At 48.4% G+C, this 16,192-nt stretch overlaps 7 protein-coding genes across 7 annotated transcripts; 4 read left to right on the plus strand and 3 right to left on the minus strand.

Moving 5' to 3' along the window:
* Positions 1 to 376: 376 nt before the first annotated feature.
* On the minus strand, positions 377 to 2,512 carry N7506_011998 (sodium:neurotransmitter symporter family protein; the record flags this gene model as incomplete). The annotated part of the gene is made up of 2 exons (XM_056961289.1): positions 377 to 805; positions 854 to 2,512. The coding sequence occupies 2 exons, from the start codon at positions 2,510 to 2,512 to the stop codon at positions 377 to 379; spliced, it is 2,088 nt and encodes a 695-aa protein (XP_056805823.1).
* Positions 2,513 to 3,510: 998 nt separating this feature from the next.
* On the plus strand, positions 3,511 to 4,433 carry N7506_011999 (aromatic alcohol reductase; the record flags this gene model as incomplete). Its single annotated transcript, XM_056961290.1, has 2 exons — positions 3,511 to 3,932; positions 4,001 to 4,433. 2 exons carry the CDS (start codon positions 3,511 to 3,513, stop codon positions 4,431 to 4,433), a joined length of 855 nt encoding a protein of 284 aa, XP_056805824.1.
* Positions 4,434 to 5,047: 614 nt separating this feature from the next.
* N7506_012000 (uncharacterized protein) lies at positions 5,048 to 5,849 on the plus strand (the record flags this gene model as incomplete). The annotated part of the gene is made up of 3 exons (XM_056961291.1): positions 5,048 to 5,291; positions 5,345 to 5,627; positions 5,681 to 5,849. 3 exons carry the CDS (start codon positions 5,048 to 5,050, stop codon positions 5,847 to 5,849), a joined length of 696 nt encoding a protein of 231 aa, XP_056805825.1.
* A 284-nt stretch (positions 5,850 to 6,133) lies between these two features.
* On the minus strand, positions 6,134 to 6,734 carry N7506_012001 (putative isochorismatase family hydrolase; the record flags this gene model as incomplete). The annotated part of the gene is given in 2 exon segments (XM_056961292.1): positions 6,134 to 6,250; positions 6,261 to 6,734. The coding sequence occupies 2 exon segments, from the start codon at positions 6,732 to 6,734 to the stop codon at positions 6,134 to 6,136; spliced, it is 591 nt and encodes a 196-aa protein (XP_056805826.1).
* A 2,056-nt stretch (positions 6,735 to 8,790) lies between these two features.
* Positions 8,791 to 9,785, plus strand: N7506_012002 (Major facilitator superfamily domain general substrate transporter; the record flags this gene model as incomplete). The annotated part of the gene is given in 7 exon segments (XM_056961293.1): positions 8,791 to 8,928; positions 9,096 to 9,147; positions 9,213 to 9,256; positions 9,275 to 9,320; positions 9,371 to 9,461; positions 9,519 to 9,642; positions 9,690 to 9,785. 7 exon segments carry the CDS (start codon positions 8,791 to 8,793, stop codon positions 9,783 to 9,785), a joined length of 591 nt encoding a protein of 196 aa, XP_056805827.1.
* A 1,591-nt stretch (positions 9,786 to 11,376) lies between these two features.
* On the plus strand, positions 11,377 to 13,074 carry N7506_012003 (uncharacterized protein; the record flags this gene model as incomplete). The annotated part of the gene is made up of 3 exons (XM_056961294.1): positions 11,377 to 11,842; positions 11,891 to 11,962; positions 12,020 to 13,074. 3 exons carry the CDS (start codon positions 11,377 to 11,379, stop codon positions 13,072 to 13,074), a joined length of 1,593 nt encoding a protein of 530 aa, XP_056805828.1.
* A 247-nt stretch (positions 13,075 to 13,321) lies between these two features.
* On the minus strand, positions 13,322 to 13,914 carry N7506_012004 (uncharacterized protein; the record flags this gene model as incomplete). The annotated part of the gene is made up of 3 exons (XM_056961295.1): positions 13,322 to 13,383; positions 13,434 to 13,755; positions 13,816 to 13,914. 3 exons carry the CDS (start codon positions 13,912 to 13,914, stop codon positions 13,322 to 13,324), a joined length of 483 nt encoding a protein of 160 aa, XP_056805829.1.
* Between the last annotated feature and the right edge of the window lie 2,278 nt (positions 13,915 to 16,192).

Genomic DNA, 16,192 nt, shown 5'->3' on the forward strand with positions numbered 1-16,192 from the left:
TTTCCAAGAGGAAAAGAGGAAGAGGAAGAGAGATGAAGAAGGCGTAAGGTAGACTTCATTGGAAAAGGAAGGCGCATGGTTGTGGAAAGCCTGAGGCACAAACAACCACGACAACTCAATACACACTGCGCGGCTCACTTTACTTTGCGGGTGGTTTTAGGCTTGAGAAGTGGGCTTTTTACTTTTCCAAGCAAGTTGATCTCTCCTTGAGAGGCACTTGATAAATAGCCAGAAGAAGGAATAGTTGAAGGGAGCGGTTCGCCCAGGAAGTTCCAAGGTTGGAGAAATCTCTTTGCAATAACACAAAAAAGCAGATGATAAGAAAGGAGAAAAATTACATTTATGTTTGATCTGACCGATATCCTGAATCTGGAGCTTACAGCTTTGGTTGCGCTGTTGAATGCTCTGCGTCAAATCTCTCGGAGCTATTCTTCGGAATAGATGCATGAACACCAGACTCCTGATCAAAGACACCCCCCTCCGGCACAAATTCCTGCTCTTTGGGTTCATTGGCGATTGTGACTTCAGTGCCTTCGACTCTTCGGCGGGGAGGAATGAAGATATCGTAGTATCGTGGGAAAACCACACCAAGAAGAATCAAGAGCAAGCAAATGTGTGCCAGAATGAATCCAGAGATCATCATAGGATCATATCGCAAGGTGTAGAATTCCGGATACGCGAAGCTGAACACAATCGCCAAGATAGGTGCACTGATATAACGGAGTAGGACGGGCCAGAAAGTCGGGATGTTCCAGTTCCCGTTACCACCAACCACGAGGTTGAGGTCGCGTCTCAGTTGATTACCCTGTAGGTGTCAGTCAGTTTACTTCAGCTGTGGGTTCAGGGAACGTACAGAATAGAAGGCTAGGTACCAGAATCGACTGAGTAGAGGATTCCGACCCCAAAATTTGGCTGCTTTGATAGCAGGCGTGGTAGAAATCAAGGTGGAAACAATTGAACAAACGATGTATAAGCCAAACCCGGCACCGGCACCGGCAGCTGGGTCCGACACACCATGCGCAACGGCAACACCAATGATTTGGCCACCGAAGTATCCAAAATTGTACACAACGAAAGCAGGAAGCCCTGTTTGGCTCACCACGTCATGCCAGCGATAGACTGTGGTTGCTCCAACGAGCTCTGACCAGACAACAAAGATCAAACAGACGTTGTTGATCCACCTGTCAATTCCATCTAGTAAGTAGAATCCAAATTGAGTGCAGTATGGCAGACACATGAGGAAGGAGATGATAGTCAAGCCCGTTACAATCATCGGCCTCGACATTTTCATCCCCGCGTCCACAGCCAAAGTTGCAACCGCGTCAAGCATAACAAAGGCCGAGCTGAATCCGAGAACAACCAAGGTGAAAAACAACAGGATTGCCCACCAGTTGGCACCCGGCATATGGAGAACAGCCTCGGGGAGTGTCAAGAACCCAACGACAAAGGCACCCAATCTCTCGCCATCCTGTGGCCAACGTTGGAGATACCCCACGACACCAAAGACAGCGAATGCAGCAAAGTTCTCGAATAGAATGTTACTTCCGCAGATGAGTATTGCGTCCATGACTGCATTTGAATGCTTCGAGTTGTAGGAAGCGTATGAAGTGAAATAGCCAAAGCCAATGCCCGTCGAGAAGAATACCTGTCCGACTGCGGTCTGCCACACGGTGCCGGAGGCTAGCTGATCGCTCCTCCAAGTGGCCCATAGAAGTCGGATACCCTCACGCGCATTCTCCAGAGAACATGCGCGGCCGACGATAATGATTGTGGTGACAATTGGCAGACCCATGGTCCAGTAGACCACACGACCAGTCAGTCCGACTCCACGGAAGATAGAAATCCAGATCAGGAACCAAATGAAGGCGCTCCATCCAACCGTCTCGCCAATCAGCGCGACACCGGGGTAAACGGTATAATTTGCGACAGCGGCGTTTCCAGCCGTGAGACTGCCTTCGATCGGATCAACATTGGCAACAACATCGCCCATGTAGAACTCCTCGATTCTACCTTCCCATGGCAGCGGGCTGGTAAACGAGTTGCGGAAATAATTCATGATCCACGCCAAATTCACAGTGAAGTATTGTACCACCACAAAGCTGACCAGAATCGGTCCCAGACCAACACCTTTCAATCGCTTGTTGATGTTGTTGAAGGCGATCACCGTTCCGCCCCGATAAGCTTGTCCGATTGAGATCTCGAGTATGAGGGCTGGAATGGCGACAGCAAACACTGCTATCAGATAGGGAATAAACCACTGCAACCCGTAATTGTTGTAGACCACTGAGGGGTATCGTAGCAAGTTTCCTTGGCCGGCGCAGCCTCCCATGGCGGCAAGCAGGAAAGCTGCTCGGGAGGGCCACTGGTCACGCCCATCTTCTGACTTGTTTGGAGGAGGCGCGATCCAGCTGCCGACTTTGCTCAAGTAACGCCCGGCTTTGGTGCTCCCGAACGAGTGCGCGAGACTTCTCGGGTACTGCACAACTTTCCTCAAATACGGGGCAAGTACCATCGTGGAGCCGATCTGATTGTGAAAGTTGCAACAGGCTCTGGAATAACCATACAGCAAGATATTTGAGTATTTGAGAGAAATCAAAGCTCACTGAAAAGTCGGTTAGGGAAAGAGCTCAGGTGCTGCCGTGGCGAACAAAAGCCAGTTTTGTATGATCTCGACCGATGCCAAGGAGCTGCCAATCATCCCATCCTGCTTACCCTGTCGCGTCGGACCCATGCCAAGAGGCTTGGGAGGGCATTCTCATCTTAGGTCCTGAATCATGGGTTCTTAGGCGGCTTGTGCGGTGCAATCATCCTGCCAAGAGTCTTGGACGCGGTCCACTGACGGCGATAGCATCCCATATCACAGGAGTGCTGATGCGAGTCTTCGGCGGATAAACATTAGCCAGCCCTACGGAGGTGAGAGCTTGGCCAGATCATGTGAGGTCACATGTAGACACCTGGGCGTCCAGTCTCCGACGCTAAGAGTTGTGATTCCTGCGCCAAGGGCGGCGCGCTTGGCATGAAGTTGCGCAATCGCATAGCGCGGATTGCGACACTTCTGGTCCAGCTTCGCGGTGTCGGCGACGATGCTTAGCCAGCCCCAGATATAATCGTGGGGGCAAAATATTTCTCACGACTCAGGATCAGTTTACCCTGATCTCAGTCACGATGTTGAGCGGGGCCCTCTCTCTCTCTCTCTCCTCCCTCTCTCTCCGGTGGTCCGGAGGAATGAGAATTAATATCAGTGTTCTTTTCATGTTGCGTGTTTGAGATAAATTCTCAACGCCATGTCAATACACTCGAGCGTTCGACTGTGTGCATACTTCTGCCATGACAAACATTTTGCTCCTTGTCGGAGATAAAAAAAATAAACACCGCAAAATACGAGGATGCGGCCGGGGGATTATTAATACCAATATTAGGGCCGTCCATGGATGGTTCATGCTATATAAGGCCCATTCTTGTTACTCCAAGCCAGACAACCTTGTCATTCATGAAGGATCTCCCTGAATTATGGCAGGCATCAGTAATATTCTTGTCCTAGGCGCAGGAGAGTTGGGCACACAGGTGCTGTCTTCACTGGCTAAACATCCCCAATCAGACAACATCACCATCACTGTCTTATTGCGACCATCCAGCATTTCCTCAAAAGTTCAAGACTGGGCGCAACCAACTTCCCTGCTACACGACCAAAACATTTCAACGGTTCCCGGTGATCTCACGAATGATTCTCAAGAATCGCTTTCTCAAATATTTCGCCAGTATGACACAATCATTAGCTGCACTGGATTCGCTGCTGGAAGGGGCACACAACGCAAACTGGCCCATGCGGTACTAGCTGCCAAGGTCCCGCGCTACATTCCATGGCAATTCGGAGTCGACTACGATATCATCGGTCGAGGCTCCGCCCAGGACCTTTTGACGAACAGCTGGATGTGCGCGATCTACTGCGATCACAGAACACTACTCAATGGCTGATTATCTCCACCGGAATGTTCATAAGCTTCCTGTTTGAACCGTGGTTTGGTGTTGTCGATTTGAAAAACAATGCTGTTTGCGCGCTAGGAAGTTGGGATACAGCCGTCACGGTCACGGCCCCAGAGGACATTGGTGAGATTACTGCAGAGATCTTGCTTGGAGACAAGGGCGAGACCGCTTTCACCAACAACGCGATTTTCATTGCTGGTGACACTCTGAGCTACGCGAATTTGGCCCTCTTGCTGGAAAAGGCCACTGGAAAACCTGTTCAGAGAACTCTGCGAACAGTTCAATCTGCGCAGACAGATCTCGCAAAAGAACCAACCAATGAGATCTACAAATATCAGATTGTCTTCGGAGAAGGTCGTGGTGTGTCTTGGGACTTGTCCAAGACCTGGAACCATGAGAACGGAATATTAGGTCTAACTGTTAAAGAATATATGGCCCGCTATTTGTGAGCCAGCAGCGGAGCTTGTTCAGAACCCATTGATATAACATATGATCGAAATGAACAAAAGTCAGAGAGGAAACCACTGCAAGGCCGGAGGTCATTTCCTGACAGAGAGACGCTGTGGTCGACGGGTACCTAGATCTCATATTACAAAAAAAATTGCGTTCCTTCTTCTGGGATGAATAGAGGCTGGAGGGGAGAGACAAGTTTACGACTCAATTCAATCCAGTCAATTCATCTTGGATCTTTGCAGTTAGGTAGGCAAAATGATTAATCTGATTTCAATTCCTTCCGTGACGAGCAACTTGCATGCCTCGTAATTCCAAGGGTATTATAAATCACCCCATCACTACCAAGCGGGGTGCTTCCTCATGCTTCAAGCGCACAAGCCACCAACTCGGAAAAAGTTGACGAACCGGAGCGGCAGGATGGATACTTAGGCCATTTCGGATCCAACCTTGGAAGCATACAAGTTGTCAGCACCGAAGATTCGTCATTTCACACGCTTTTGTCAGCACAGCCTTTTGAGGTATAAATCAAGTCAACCTTGGAAATCATACCATATATTTCCTCTCCAACTCCTTTCTTTGATAGTACACATTCAACTCTAGCATTAATACTATGTCAGCTCAATCGCCCGTTATTTTGATTCTCGGCGCAGGGCCCAACATTGGGATCAATGTGGCGCGGGTCTTTGCTGCCAAAGGCTACAAGGTCGCACTAGCCTCGAGATCGCTGAAAGACCAAGAAAGCACTGTGGATCAACTCAACATCCATAGCGACTTGTCCAACCCAGATTCGGTAGTTGACGCCTTCTCGAAAGTCAAAACCGCACTCGGTACCCCAAGTGTTGTGGTGTACAATGGTATGTCATTCGCAAGCTTGCAGACGTTGTTGCTGACTTCCATTACTTTAAAGCGGCGGCTTTGACCCGGGCTGATGGGGAGAATCCTCTCTCTTTGCCTCTATCTGACTTCACTCGTGACCTGAATGTCAACACTACTAGTGCCTTTGTCGCTGCACAGCAAGCAGTTCTAGCCTTTCAAGAACTTCCCCCTTCGGCATCGAAAACTTTCATTTATACCGGTAATATGTTGAACACAACCGTCATTCCACCTCTCTTGGATCTGGGCGTTGGAAAGTCGGCCACGGCGCATGTTATACAAACCGCCGCAACTTCTTACTCTGATCGCGGGTTCAAGTACAGAAACCCTCAGCTTCCGCTATTTTTACTCTCCTGTTGACTGTTCATAGATTTTACTACGCCGACGAACGCAAGGCTGATGGGTCGATTACCCCTCAGATTGACGGAGAGGCACATGCCGAGCTTTATGCGCAGCTTGCTGAGGGCAAGTCTCAGGGACCTTGGCAACAGACCTTCGTCAAGGGTTCAGGATACAAGAAGTTCGCCCCTGCGAATTGAATATGAACCTCAGAATGTTAGCTTAGTGTGAAAATGACATGTGGGTCATGTAACTACTTGTGTTCCATTTACAAGACTCCTTTACTGACGGACCTGTCCGCGGGTGAGTACAAATTGTTGGTAATTGTCACTGAAGACAGAATGAAGTTCCTTATATGCGTTTGCTTAAAATAACATCAGCGCTGGTTGATTCATCCTCGACCAAAGCATAAAAAGCTCCATCACTAGAATGAGGCCCATGCTACTCGTATGCTTGGTCACGAAATCCAACCTGTTTAAGATCTTTATGCCCCAATCTCCTTCTCGGAAACAACAGTGGCAAAAGCATCCGCCAGCTCGCCCAGAGCAACTGACACGAGAGTTGCAGCATCGACACCAGGAATGTTCCTGTCCCCAACAGCCTCCCCTCACAACAATGGGATCATATCCAAGCTCCGCAGCCGCACGGGTGGTTGTAGAGACACAAACATGCGCCATATAGCCGACTAGCACGACCTTCTTGCCCAGATCGCCCAGTCCTTGCAAATAGGCATGAAGATCAGTCTGAGCAAAGGAGCTAGGGAAGTTCTTGGTAACGACCTTCTCACCCGCCTTCGGGGTGAGCTCTTCGAACTCTTGCGCCAGTGGAGTGTTGGGTGTGAAGACGGGCGCGCCTTCAGGGACCGCATGGACAACGTGCACGATGTTCTTGCCATCGCCGCCCTGGCGGTATTTTGCAAGGAGGTTGGCAATAGACTTGCGGGTTTCTGCGACGTTTTCCGTCTTCAGAGCGCCGGTGGCGTATTCATTTTGGGCGTCGATAATGATGAGGGTTGAGTCCTGCGGGGAGGCCGAGGAGCGGGGCACCCCAATAATCTCACGGAAAGACTGAGCTGATGGAGACATTGTTTGATCTTCTTTTTTGGATGAAGTGTGGGAGAGATGAAGTTCGATTTATTGCTATGTGGTGGATGCAGAAAGGAGGAGGGTGTCCCGGGGCAGAGCATCCCTTAAGTACATGGACTTCCGCTTATGATTAATCATTGAGGTCAAAGTGTGGATCAATTCTTAATAATTGAACTTCAAGACCACATGGTAACTACAGTGATGGTGTTTGAAGTGTACGGAGGAGAGGTGGGTCGGCGGAGTTTGGCTGGGCCAGACCCCGCATGAAGTGACGTCCCAAAATGGTTAGATTCTCCGCCAAGACAAGGGTGGGTCTTCGAAAACAGGCGGTAGGGAGAGCGGTAGGTTTGTGCCGGAACTTTCGGAGCCAGGCAGAAATCAGGCAGAGAAGCCTTCCAAAATATGATCTCAGAAGTCAGGACCAAACCAAGCTTCGTACTACTGAGTGGGTCTGGCAGTTTGTCAAATTAACAGGGCAAATCTCATATCCCCGGGCCTTCTTTTGAATTGCCAAGGTTTGGGCTTGAGCTAGCCCCAACACTACAACATTTAGCTTTTCTCGAAACCAGCAGTTGAAAACTACAATAAGAAATAACCATGCCAGAAACCCTATACTCTAATTTTAAACATAAAAAGAACTCGGGAAGAAATTTGCAAACAGCGTCCAGGGCTTGAGGGCACTTCAACTGTTATTTGGTGCAGATGTATGTGGCACAATCGAAATGACAAATTGCTAATTCGACATAATAGCGCTAGTCAACATCCTCACCATCGTGGCTATAATGGTGTCATCTGTATGTGCTTTAGATCAACCTTGGAAAGCTTTCAGAAAATGCATCGATGTGAAAATCTGGCGCGTAAGAGTCCATGGGGGTTTGAACCAATTCTATAATCTTGAAACGAATAATTGTTTTTTCTAAAACTGCACAACACAATTGTTCAGCTCAATCAATGAATAGGTGATAGGATTGCATCAAGATAAGCACCGGATGAGTTTTGGTTAGTTCCAATGATGCCATTTCGGCCCCATATAACTGTACAAGATTATGTCTATTAGATTAAAAAAAGAGCTAGTTATAAAATTTAGCGTGTTCAGCGATGTTTTGCACCTGGAACTTTCGTGTTATACCATAAGATATCGCTTGTATACGTATCCTCCAGGCCTGACTCCACGGACATATTAATTTCTGTTCCTCGTGTCACACTCGAGAATAAAAACTTCGCCCAACTTCCATTTCATGTTTGATCAATGAAGTAACAGCGACATGAAGTCTTCAGTACATTCTAGTGTCAAAGATGCTACGAGCACGGTTTCTCCAGTTATTGAAATTGACCCAAAGGAAGAAAGGGCTCTGGTAGGTTCATGAACTCAACGCGAGCCAATTCACATCGCTAATACTTTGATCAGGTCTGGCGTTTGGACATCTTTTTCTTGACGATCGGGTTCTTGGGGTATGCATTCAAGTACCTCGATCAGACCAACATCGTACGACTATCACCGACCAAAGATGCGTTCTGCTCTAATCTTCTATCAGAGTAATGCATATGTTTCTGGAATGGAAACAGACCTCAAGCTCTATGGGAATGAGCTCAATTATTTCACCACCTTTTTCAAGTACGTGCTTATTGCTTTCATTTCGGGAAATTCTCATTGACAGTAATAGTATTGGCTACATGATCATGTTATATCCCTCGTGTATCATTATATCTCACGTCGGGCCATCAATATGGCTACCCACATGCGAAGTAAGGACCAAACTGATGCTCAATTTTTCAAGGAGACTCACAATCTTACAAGGTCATCTGGGGAGTCTTGACATGTTGCCTATCCACCGTCTCCAATGAAAAGCAGGTAAACACCACTAGCTCCCCCGATATGCTTGTGAAACCTTGGAAGTAACACTCTTTTCTCAGGTATATGGTCTTCGATTTCTGATCGGGTTTTTCGAAGGTGCAACTTGGCCTGGTTACTTCACAATGATCAGGTGGGTATTCCGTTTTATGTGCAATGGCATCTTGTTGATTTTGACATAGTCAATGGTATCTACCACACGAAATGGCTTTGAGGATGAGTCTTTACAATATAGCTCAGCCTGTCGGAGCAATGCTGTCAGGTGCAATGCAGGGTGCGCTTTCAACAAATCTGGATGGTGCACTTGGTCGGACTGGCTGGCGATGGGCATTCATTATTAATGTAAGTACCTTTGACTGGTGCCCAAGATTCGAAATTTTATCTAACATTACAGGGTGTTTGCACTATTTTCATTGCTCTACTTGCGTTTGTTCTCTTACCAGGATTTGTAAGAACCGACCTCTACGACCTTTGTGAACGTTTTAGCATAGACTGACGAACACAAAAAGCCGGACCGTCCGAACCCACTGGCCAAGTTTTATCTGAGACCCCGAGACATTGGTATGTACAATCATGACCATCAAAGGAATATTCGAGAAGAGAGCCTGGCTAATCATCACTTGCAGAAGTGGCCGAGGCGAGAACTCGGCGGATAGGGCGTGATGCCCAAGTGGGTATAAAAGTCAAGACTTTCTTCCGCTGCTTCAAGTTCTGGCATATTTGGTTGTTCTCAAGTGAGTCAATGGAAAAATACTCATTCTGGGCCACTAACCTCATTTGATAGTTGCCTGGGCTATTGGATCTGGAATCACGCCTTCTAGTTATTTCAACCTTTGGTTAAAGTCACTAAAAAATCCAGATGGAACCAAGAGATAGTAAGTGACTATTTGCAGTATAGTACTGGACGCTTTATCTGACTTTGCATAATTTAGCTCAGTCGGCATGCTGAACTATTTACCCATCACCGGCCAAGCATTGCAGCTAGTTGCAGAGCTTCTGTTCAGTGGGTTCAGTGATTATCTTGGAACTCGATTGCCATTTCTGCTTCTTCAATCAGTAAGTGGCCACCACCAGGGGACGTTTAATACTGATCCAAAGCCCAGGTTATCAGCATCACCTCACTCATCATTCTGATCATTCGACCGGGAAATGAGCACGCTTATATGGCTGGATGGTACTTGAATTATGTAGGCGCGTGAGTATTATGCACTATCCCCGAGCTTGGTCATTTAAGCACGTCGTCTAACTGCAATAGGGTATCGACTATGATTCTTTGTGCGTGGGCATCTGCACACCTCGAAAAAGAGCCTCAAGTTCGCACAGTCCTCTTTGCGACCGGGACTTTGTTTTCATACCTCTTCAGCGCATTCCTACCAATCGCTGCCTACCCAGCTTCAGAGGCACCTCATTGGCGAATCGGTGCAAAGCTATATCTTGGTCTTTGCTCGGTAGCTGCTGTGATTTATGTGACCATCTTCTTTATGCTCAAGAGGGAAGCGAGAGGGAAACAAAGGGCCCCAACACAATAGTCAGTGCCAGCCAATTAGTTCTCGAGGTAAGTAACGTATCTCTTTGCACACGGTATATCCATACGGAGTAGATGGATCAGCAAACATGATATGTTAAATTACTGAACTACAAGCCGGAGTGCCGCGCTCACGCGCGGCCAAAAAGACATCGATAGTTGGCTATAAAATGGAGCAGCTGCGTACCTAGTATAGTGGGAAGAGCGCGCTGGTGGTCTGACATCGCAGACAAGACGACGGGGGTGCTCAGTGCTCGGCGGGATCAGGGAGCTACGCAGGCCCCCCAGGACTACCGGAATAGGAAAGAGATACTGTTCTTGCGAGAGATGTCGAATGCTTGAATTGCTATGCCAGGGGATTGGGCCTAGAAATACCCCTTGGATGCCTGAGGCACACCTGAGTACTGGCGCGGTTTCCCCATTACACTAGGTATTAGCTCAATGTGCACGGCACTTATCACTATCCCATCTATAAATATTTGGAGATCAGAATTGATCGATATTTACTAGACGTTACTCCATATTCCAAGGCCACTTATATTCTATTCTTTTGGCTATTCTTTTGGCTATCTTTTTTACTGCCTTTCAAACCAATCATCGAGTAGTTATGATTGGTCGAGTAAAGGAAGTCTTGGGTAAGCCGTGAACAGAGACTTGGTTATTAGGGATTTCTGAGTATATTCAACAGGGCTTGCGACGAGCTCATGGCATTTAGGCATTAGTTCTAAAGACACCCGATTTATTGATTACATTGGGCAGATATACTGTGGAATCGCAAATGGAAATTTGGTGAGAAAGCCCAATCTACGCTCTGGCCCTTACTTCCAGCGTGAGCTTCACGTTTCATGAAAGCCAATCCCCATACATCTTGGCCAATTAGCCTCTGCTAAACACGTCAGCCAACCAATGAGAGGCGTTTCTGGTGTAAAGAACATGCACTGCCACACCGCGCCACACCGCCTTCCAAGTGCCGAGACCGTTGAGACGAGACTCTGACGTCAGACTCTTCCTTGGAATTCAAGGCATCAGGTAAGATGAGCTCCAATGCGCCTGGATCATCCCCGCTAGCTCATTGCTTGTGTTATTCTTAGTGCCTATATCATCAACCCAATCTCAATTCCACCCCTGAAACGCCTCTTCGTCATGTCGTGAATCTCATCAGCTACAGCCAAACTCTCGCGATTGCCTCATATTACATTCCCTCAATGCGACGCGGATAAAGACACCACAAATCGATCTGAGTACCTGGAGATCCTATCTTCAGCATGTATCTGTCAGCACGGAATTGTGCCCCTGCCATGTCTGCGGCGACGCGAATGGTATCACAACGGGGAGCTCCCTCCGCTATGGGGAGCCTTGGACATTCGGGGCTGAACGGGTGGACTAAGGGTTCTGTGGCCTCATCTGGATACATTCGCTCCTTTTCAAGGAGATGTCTGGGTAGAAGCCCCAGACCCAGAGCCCCTGTGCTACCACCCACAACAATATTGTCATGTGCTGTTCCAGCTGCTCTCCCGGCGAAACACTTTGGATGTCAGATCCGAGGGTTTAGCCAAGCGGATCACACTCAAGTCTCGGGGGACAATCCCAAGACCGAAGAGCTGTTGGAAAAATTTGAAGTTCAAGAAGGCAACCAAGAGGCTCGTCCCCAGCACACGATACTACATGAAGATAAGAAAGAGAAGAAGTCGCCGCTGGAGGGAAACAAGTGGCCTGAGCGAATGACCAAAGGTAATTTCTGTCATGACGACTTTCAACCATATTCGCTAATTACATTAGGCAAAATGTTGACGACTCCTTCACGGCTCTTCAAGCTGATCGTTCCATTGACAACTATCGGCAACCAGGGTCGTGATAAAGGCAAGCATGCTTCCGATATCCTTAGGGCTTAACTAACGACGTTCACAGAAATCGAACCCATCGCAATCCTCGTCCATCCTCAACAACCACTATCATATCTGGAGCGATTGATTCAATCCGAAGTGCCCCCAATCATTGGTCAAACCGACAAGCTTCGTCCGCCCGCTGTGTCTTTTATTGCCCTGCAACACGAGGACAACGCTATCAAGCCCAAAAAGAAGATCGAAGATGACATCGACGTTGATGCCGGCAAGAGCAATGACAACGATTTCGTCCCCGGTAACGATGGCGTTGGCGGCAGCAGGCCCAAGGGTAGTCGTCCGATACAGCGCCGACGATCGCGTGAGGAAGATGCTGAGACTATCAGTTATCCTCGCGTATCAAGCTCCGAGGATATTCCCGAAGGCGAGCCTGAGCGTTTCGTCCGCTGGTCCCAAGCCACCGAGGTCGGGGACTTTATTCGTGATGCGTCGCGAGCAGGCGAGTTCATTGTCACTATTGAGGGTGCACCGGAAGGCCTTGGCCAGATCCGCGTCGCGGTGCCGTCTTTCAATGAGCGCACTTACTATCTGCGCATGCGCCTTCGCAAGCTCGCCCGTCGCATCCAGACTATGGCGAACGTCAAGGAACAGTGTGATGCACTTGCGCATCGCGGTGCACAGCGTGTTGCAATGGGTGGATTCGGCATTCTGGCCGTATGGTGGCTTACGGTCTATAGATTGACCTTCGAGACTTCACTTGGATGGGACACTATGGAACCTGTGACTTACCTGGTCAGTTTGTCGACCTTGATGGGAGGTTACCTGTGGTTCCTGTATCACAACCGGGAGATCTCATATAAATCGGCGCTGGATTTCACCATCAGTGCCCGACAGAAGAAGCTGTACAACCTGCACAAGATCGATCTACAGCTTTGGGAGTCTCTCATTGATGAGGGCAAATCCCTCCGCCGGGAGATCAAAAACATCGCCGCCGAGTACGATGCGGAGTGGGATGAGCGGGCCGATGAGCACGATCAACGCGTCACGGAGGTCCTCAAATCGGACCGCGGAGAGAAGAAGGAAAAGAAGGAATCCGACGATGGAGACAACAAGTCTGATTGATTGATACCAAGTGTATCTTTCTGCTAAATATTTTATCTTCATTTCGGGTACAAATAGCGTCTGCTTCTGCATTCAGTGTATTAAATTACATTCTCAGGTCTCGGTCTTCTCAGAAGTCCATGACCCGTGTTTCATATTTCGGACTATATCGCAACAAAGTAGATGTCACCGAGCAAACATGAAACGCAAGAAAAGAAAAGAACAAAAAAGCTCCAAAGAAAATAGATCACCAACAGTCACCAATATGTCATACTGTCCCATTCCTCACAGGGTCATAGTATCCTCTCGACTGCCCAGTTTGCTGCTTATCTGTACTCCAATTAGCACTTGCAACATGATAGCACAATACAGAAACATACCTGGCTCCGATGTCGCAGAAGATCCCGTCTCACCCTTCCTCCGATTGCGATTATTTCTCACATCCCGTGAGCGAAACACACTGTACAGCAACCACCCAGACACCCAATTGGGTCCGTACTCGCCATTAGTGGCGCCACGGTCGAAGAGTGCCCGCGTGAGGGGAGCAGCATTTCGCCAAATTTCTAGAATCGCCCACCGCTGGCGGTCTGGTCGAATGTGGTGCCAGAAGAATGGGGGACGTGCGTTTGGATCGGCGCGCACGTTGTCGAGGAGGTTTGAGGTGTCTTGGTTTAAGCGGTTGTAGACCATGATGGCTTCGTCCTGAGTTTTCAGTGTTAGAATGGGAGGTTGAGGGTCTCAGGGCTGGATCCGATTACTCACTCTCATGGCACGATAGTATTGTTCATGGTGCGGATCTACTGGGTTGAGACCCAGTGCGTGCATGAATTCATCTTTGGATACTCGAGGGCCGACGGGCATGGTTGTGGCGTGTTGGGTTTGTAGTGAAATAAGGTTGTATACTCGATTGGTGAAGGATGCAGAAAAAGTGCAGGGTGGAGTATCGAGTGTTCGCTGTCGATTGGTCGCAGAGTAGAACAGAAGTACTGATTCAAGTGAGATTGTATGAAACTATGAAACTCCAATGTCCAGTAGTTGGAAGACAGGTCGGGGTGATGAATATTATTTGTTGATTGTGATTGTGAATGTCGAGCTGGTCTGAGGAACTACAACTCGAACCCCGAAACCGAGCCCGACTTTATATCACTTCAGTGCATTCAAACAGACTTCAACGGTGCGGATGCACTTCCAACGGCCATTAGCCACATTTGCTACACGGCACCGAATCCACAGAGCCGATGCAATCAAATTTGATAGCTCGGAACGGAGCAGGGCCAGCGAACGGACGAGAGACAGAGACAGAAACAAAAAGGAGAGACAAGAGCAATCAGACAAGCGGGGGCCATGGGGCAAACCGCAATCAGATAGATGGGGATACGATAGCACAAGGAGGCAGAGAACAGGGGTCTAAGGGAGTTGTCGAGGCTTTCACATTATCGTTCGACTGATCATAGCGTGGGCATGCATGTTATTTGGTGATAGAGAAAGAAGGCACGAATAAGATGTGCGATGGGCTCATCGACTTCGCTGGCGTTCACAGATACTCCTCTAGTATTAGACTCTCTCTTACGTTGTGCAGAACTCGGATTCATAGTGGCACAACCTTGGAAGATGTGTACGATCAATGCACTCATACCTGTTAACCCACAACCTTGGAACCCCGGACTACGTCAAACCGCGGGCCGGATCGTTCGCTAGTGGATGTCCGCCTCTGCTGCTGTGGATAGGCTACGGGGCAAGACAGTTTCTCAACAAGTCCGGGGTATTGGCATCGGGAACAAAGCTTGGATCACGACAAACGCAATATAGTTTACTTTGGAAGCAATGAATATGGATAGAAATTGGGACACGGTACAGGGTCTCATATCCTTTGCTCTTTGTCCACCTCCTATTCTCGTTCACTTAGGCATTATGTCGGCATGCCACCGGTTGTGACAAGTCAAAAGAACCTTGGAAGCGAAAAGCGACAAACGAGGCCCTCGTGAATCTGGGAATAATCTCGAGGACTGAGCGTGACGAGGTACGTGCTGGTCTGTCGAGGATTCTTTTTTGAAGCCGTGTACACTATCCGAGACAGACGGATAGGAGATATATGTATACTTACATGCATGAGAAAGGGGGTATATCGAGATCTTCACACATACAGAAGTCGAGCTCTTCATTCCAGCCACAAGATCCACGAAGGAAGCCGTGAGCAGCTCCGTTTCAAAATGTTTGCCTCCCTTTGCACGAACCTGTACCCACCCGCACGGGAGATGAAGCTCGAACCAATGTGGTCCATGCCGCGCCAGTGCTGGGAAGCTGCAGCTTCGAGTATGTGCGCCTGCAGCCGGATGTGGAGAAAACCGTCAAACTGCATGATGAACTCGGCATCGAGGCTCAGACTTGTTTCGCGGAGTGAATCTTAATTGCCCCTTGTTAGTGAGAATCAAGAGCATTGGAAAGCCTAGGGCGTCTGCATCTTTGCGCTGGACTGCAGAGACGTCGATGAACAAGGCCCGTTGGATCTTTCGTGTGACCTGTAAGATCGGAATCTGGCCCAGAATGCAATCAAGCAAATTCGATAGACCAGAAGACCGAGACAGTGCTTGTCTCTGAAGGAAAGTCGATCTGACTTTGGAAATTGGGTTGGAGAGAGGACCCCTTTAATCGACTGGAATGGGGGCTGTACGGAGTACTAGTGAGGACATGCATGAATTAAGGTGGCTTGCTGATGATAGGAATTCTTTCGACAGGCCATACAACGTGGCAGAAGCAGATCTAGACTCTAGGAATTGGCCTCTGGAACCTGGTAACTTGAGTCTGTGTGACAATCCTCGGAGCCTTTGGTAATCCATGCATCATTGGTCTCAATGGAATTTATATGTACCGAAAGCTTGTCCATCATGTTCAAATATGATCGACTACCATAGATAAGCACAGCACCGATATAAGGATCAAGAAAGCTTCCGCCACTTTTTTCGACCGTACTGCACCCCGAGAAAAAGGGGTTTCAATGATAATGCCCTTCCGTGACCCAACAACAGACTCAGTGGCGCTCGAGATGGGTGCTAGAAAAGACAAGATGTACTGCCTAAGTGCTTGCTATATTCTTCTTGAATTCAGAGATGCACGATCCCGCCGTAGTCTTGCATATAGG

Source organism: Penicillium brevicompactum (assembly GCF_028827555.1).
Source record: "Penicillium brevicompactum strain IBT 35665 chromosome Unknown utg000009l_segment0_segment0, whole genome shotgun sequence".
Classification (NCBI taxonomy): Eukaryota; Fungi; Ascomycota; class Eurotiomycetes; order Eurotiales; family Aspergillaceae; genus Penicillium; species Penicillium brevicompactum.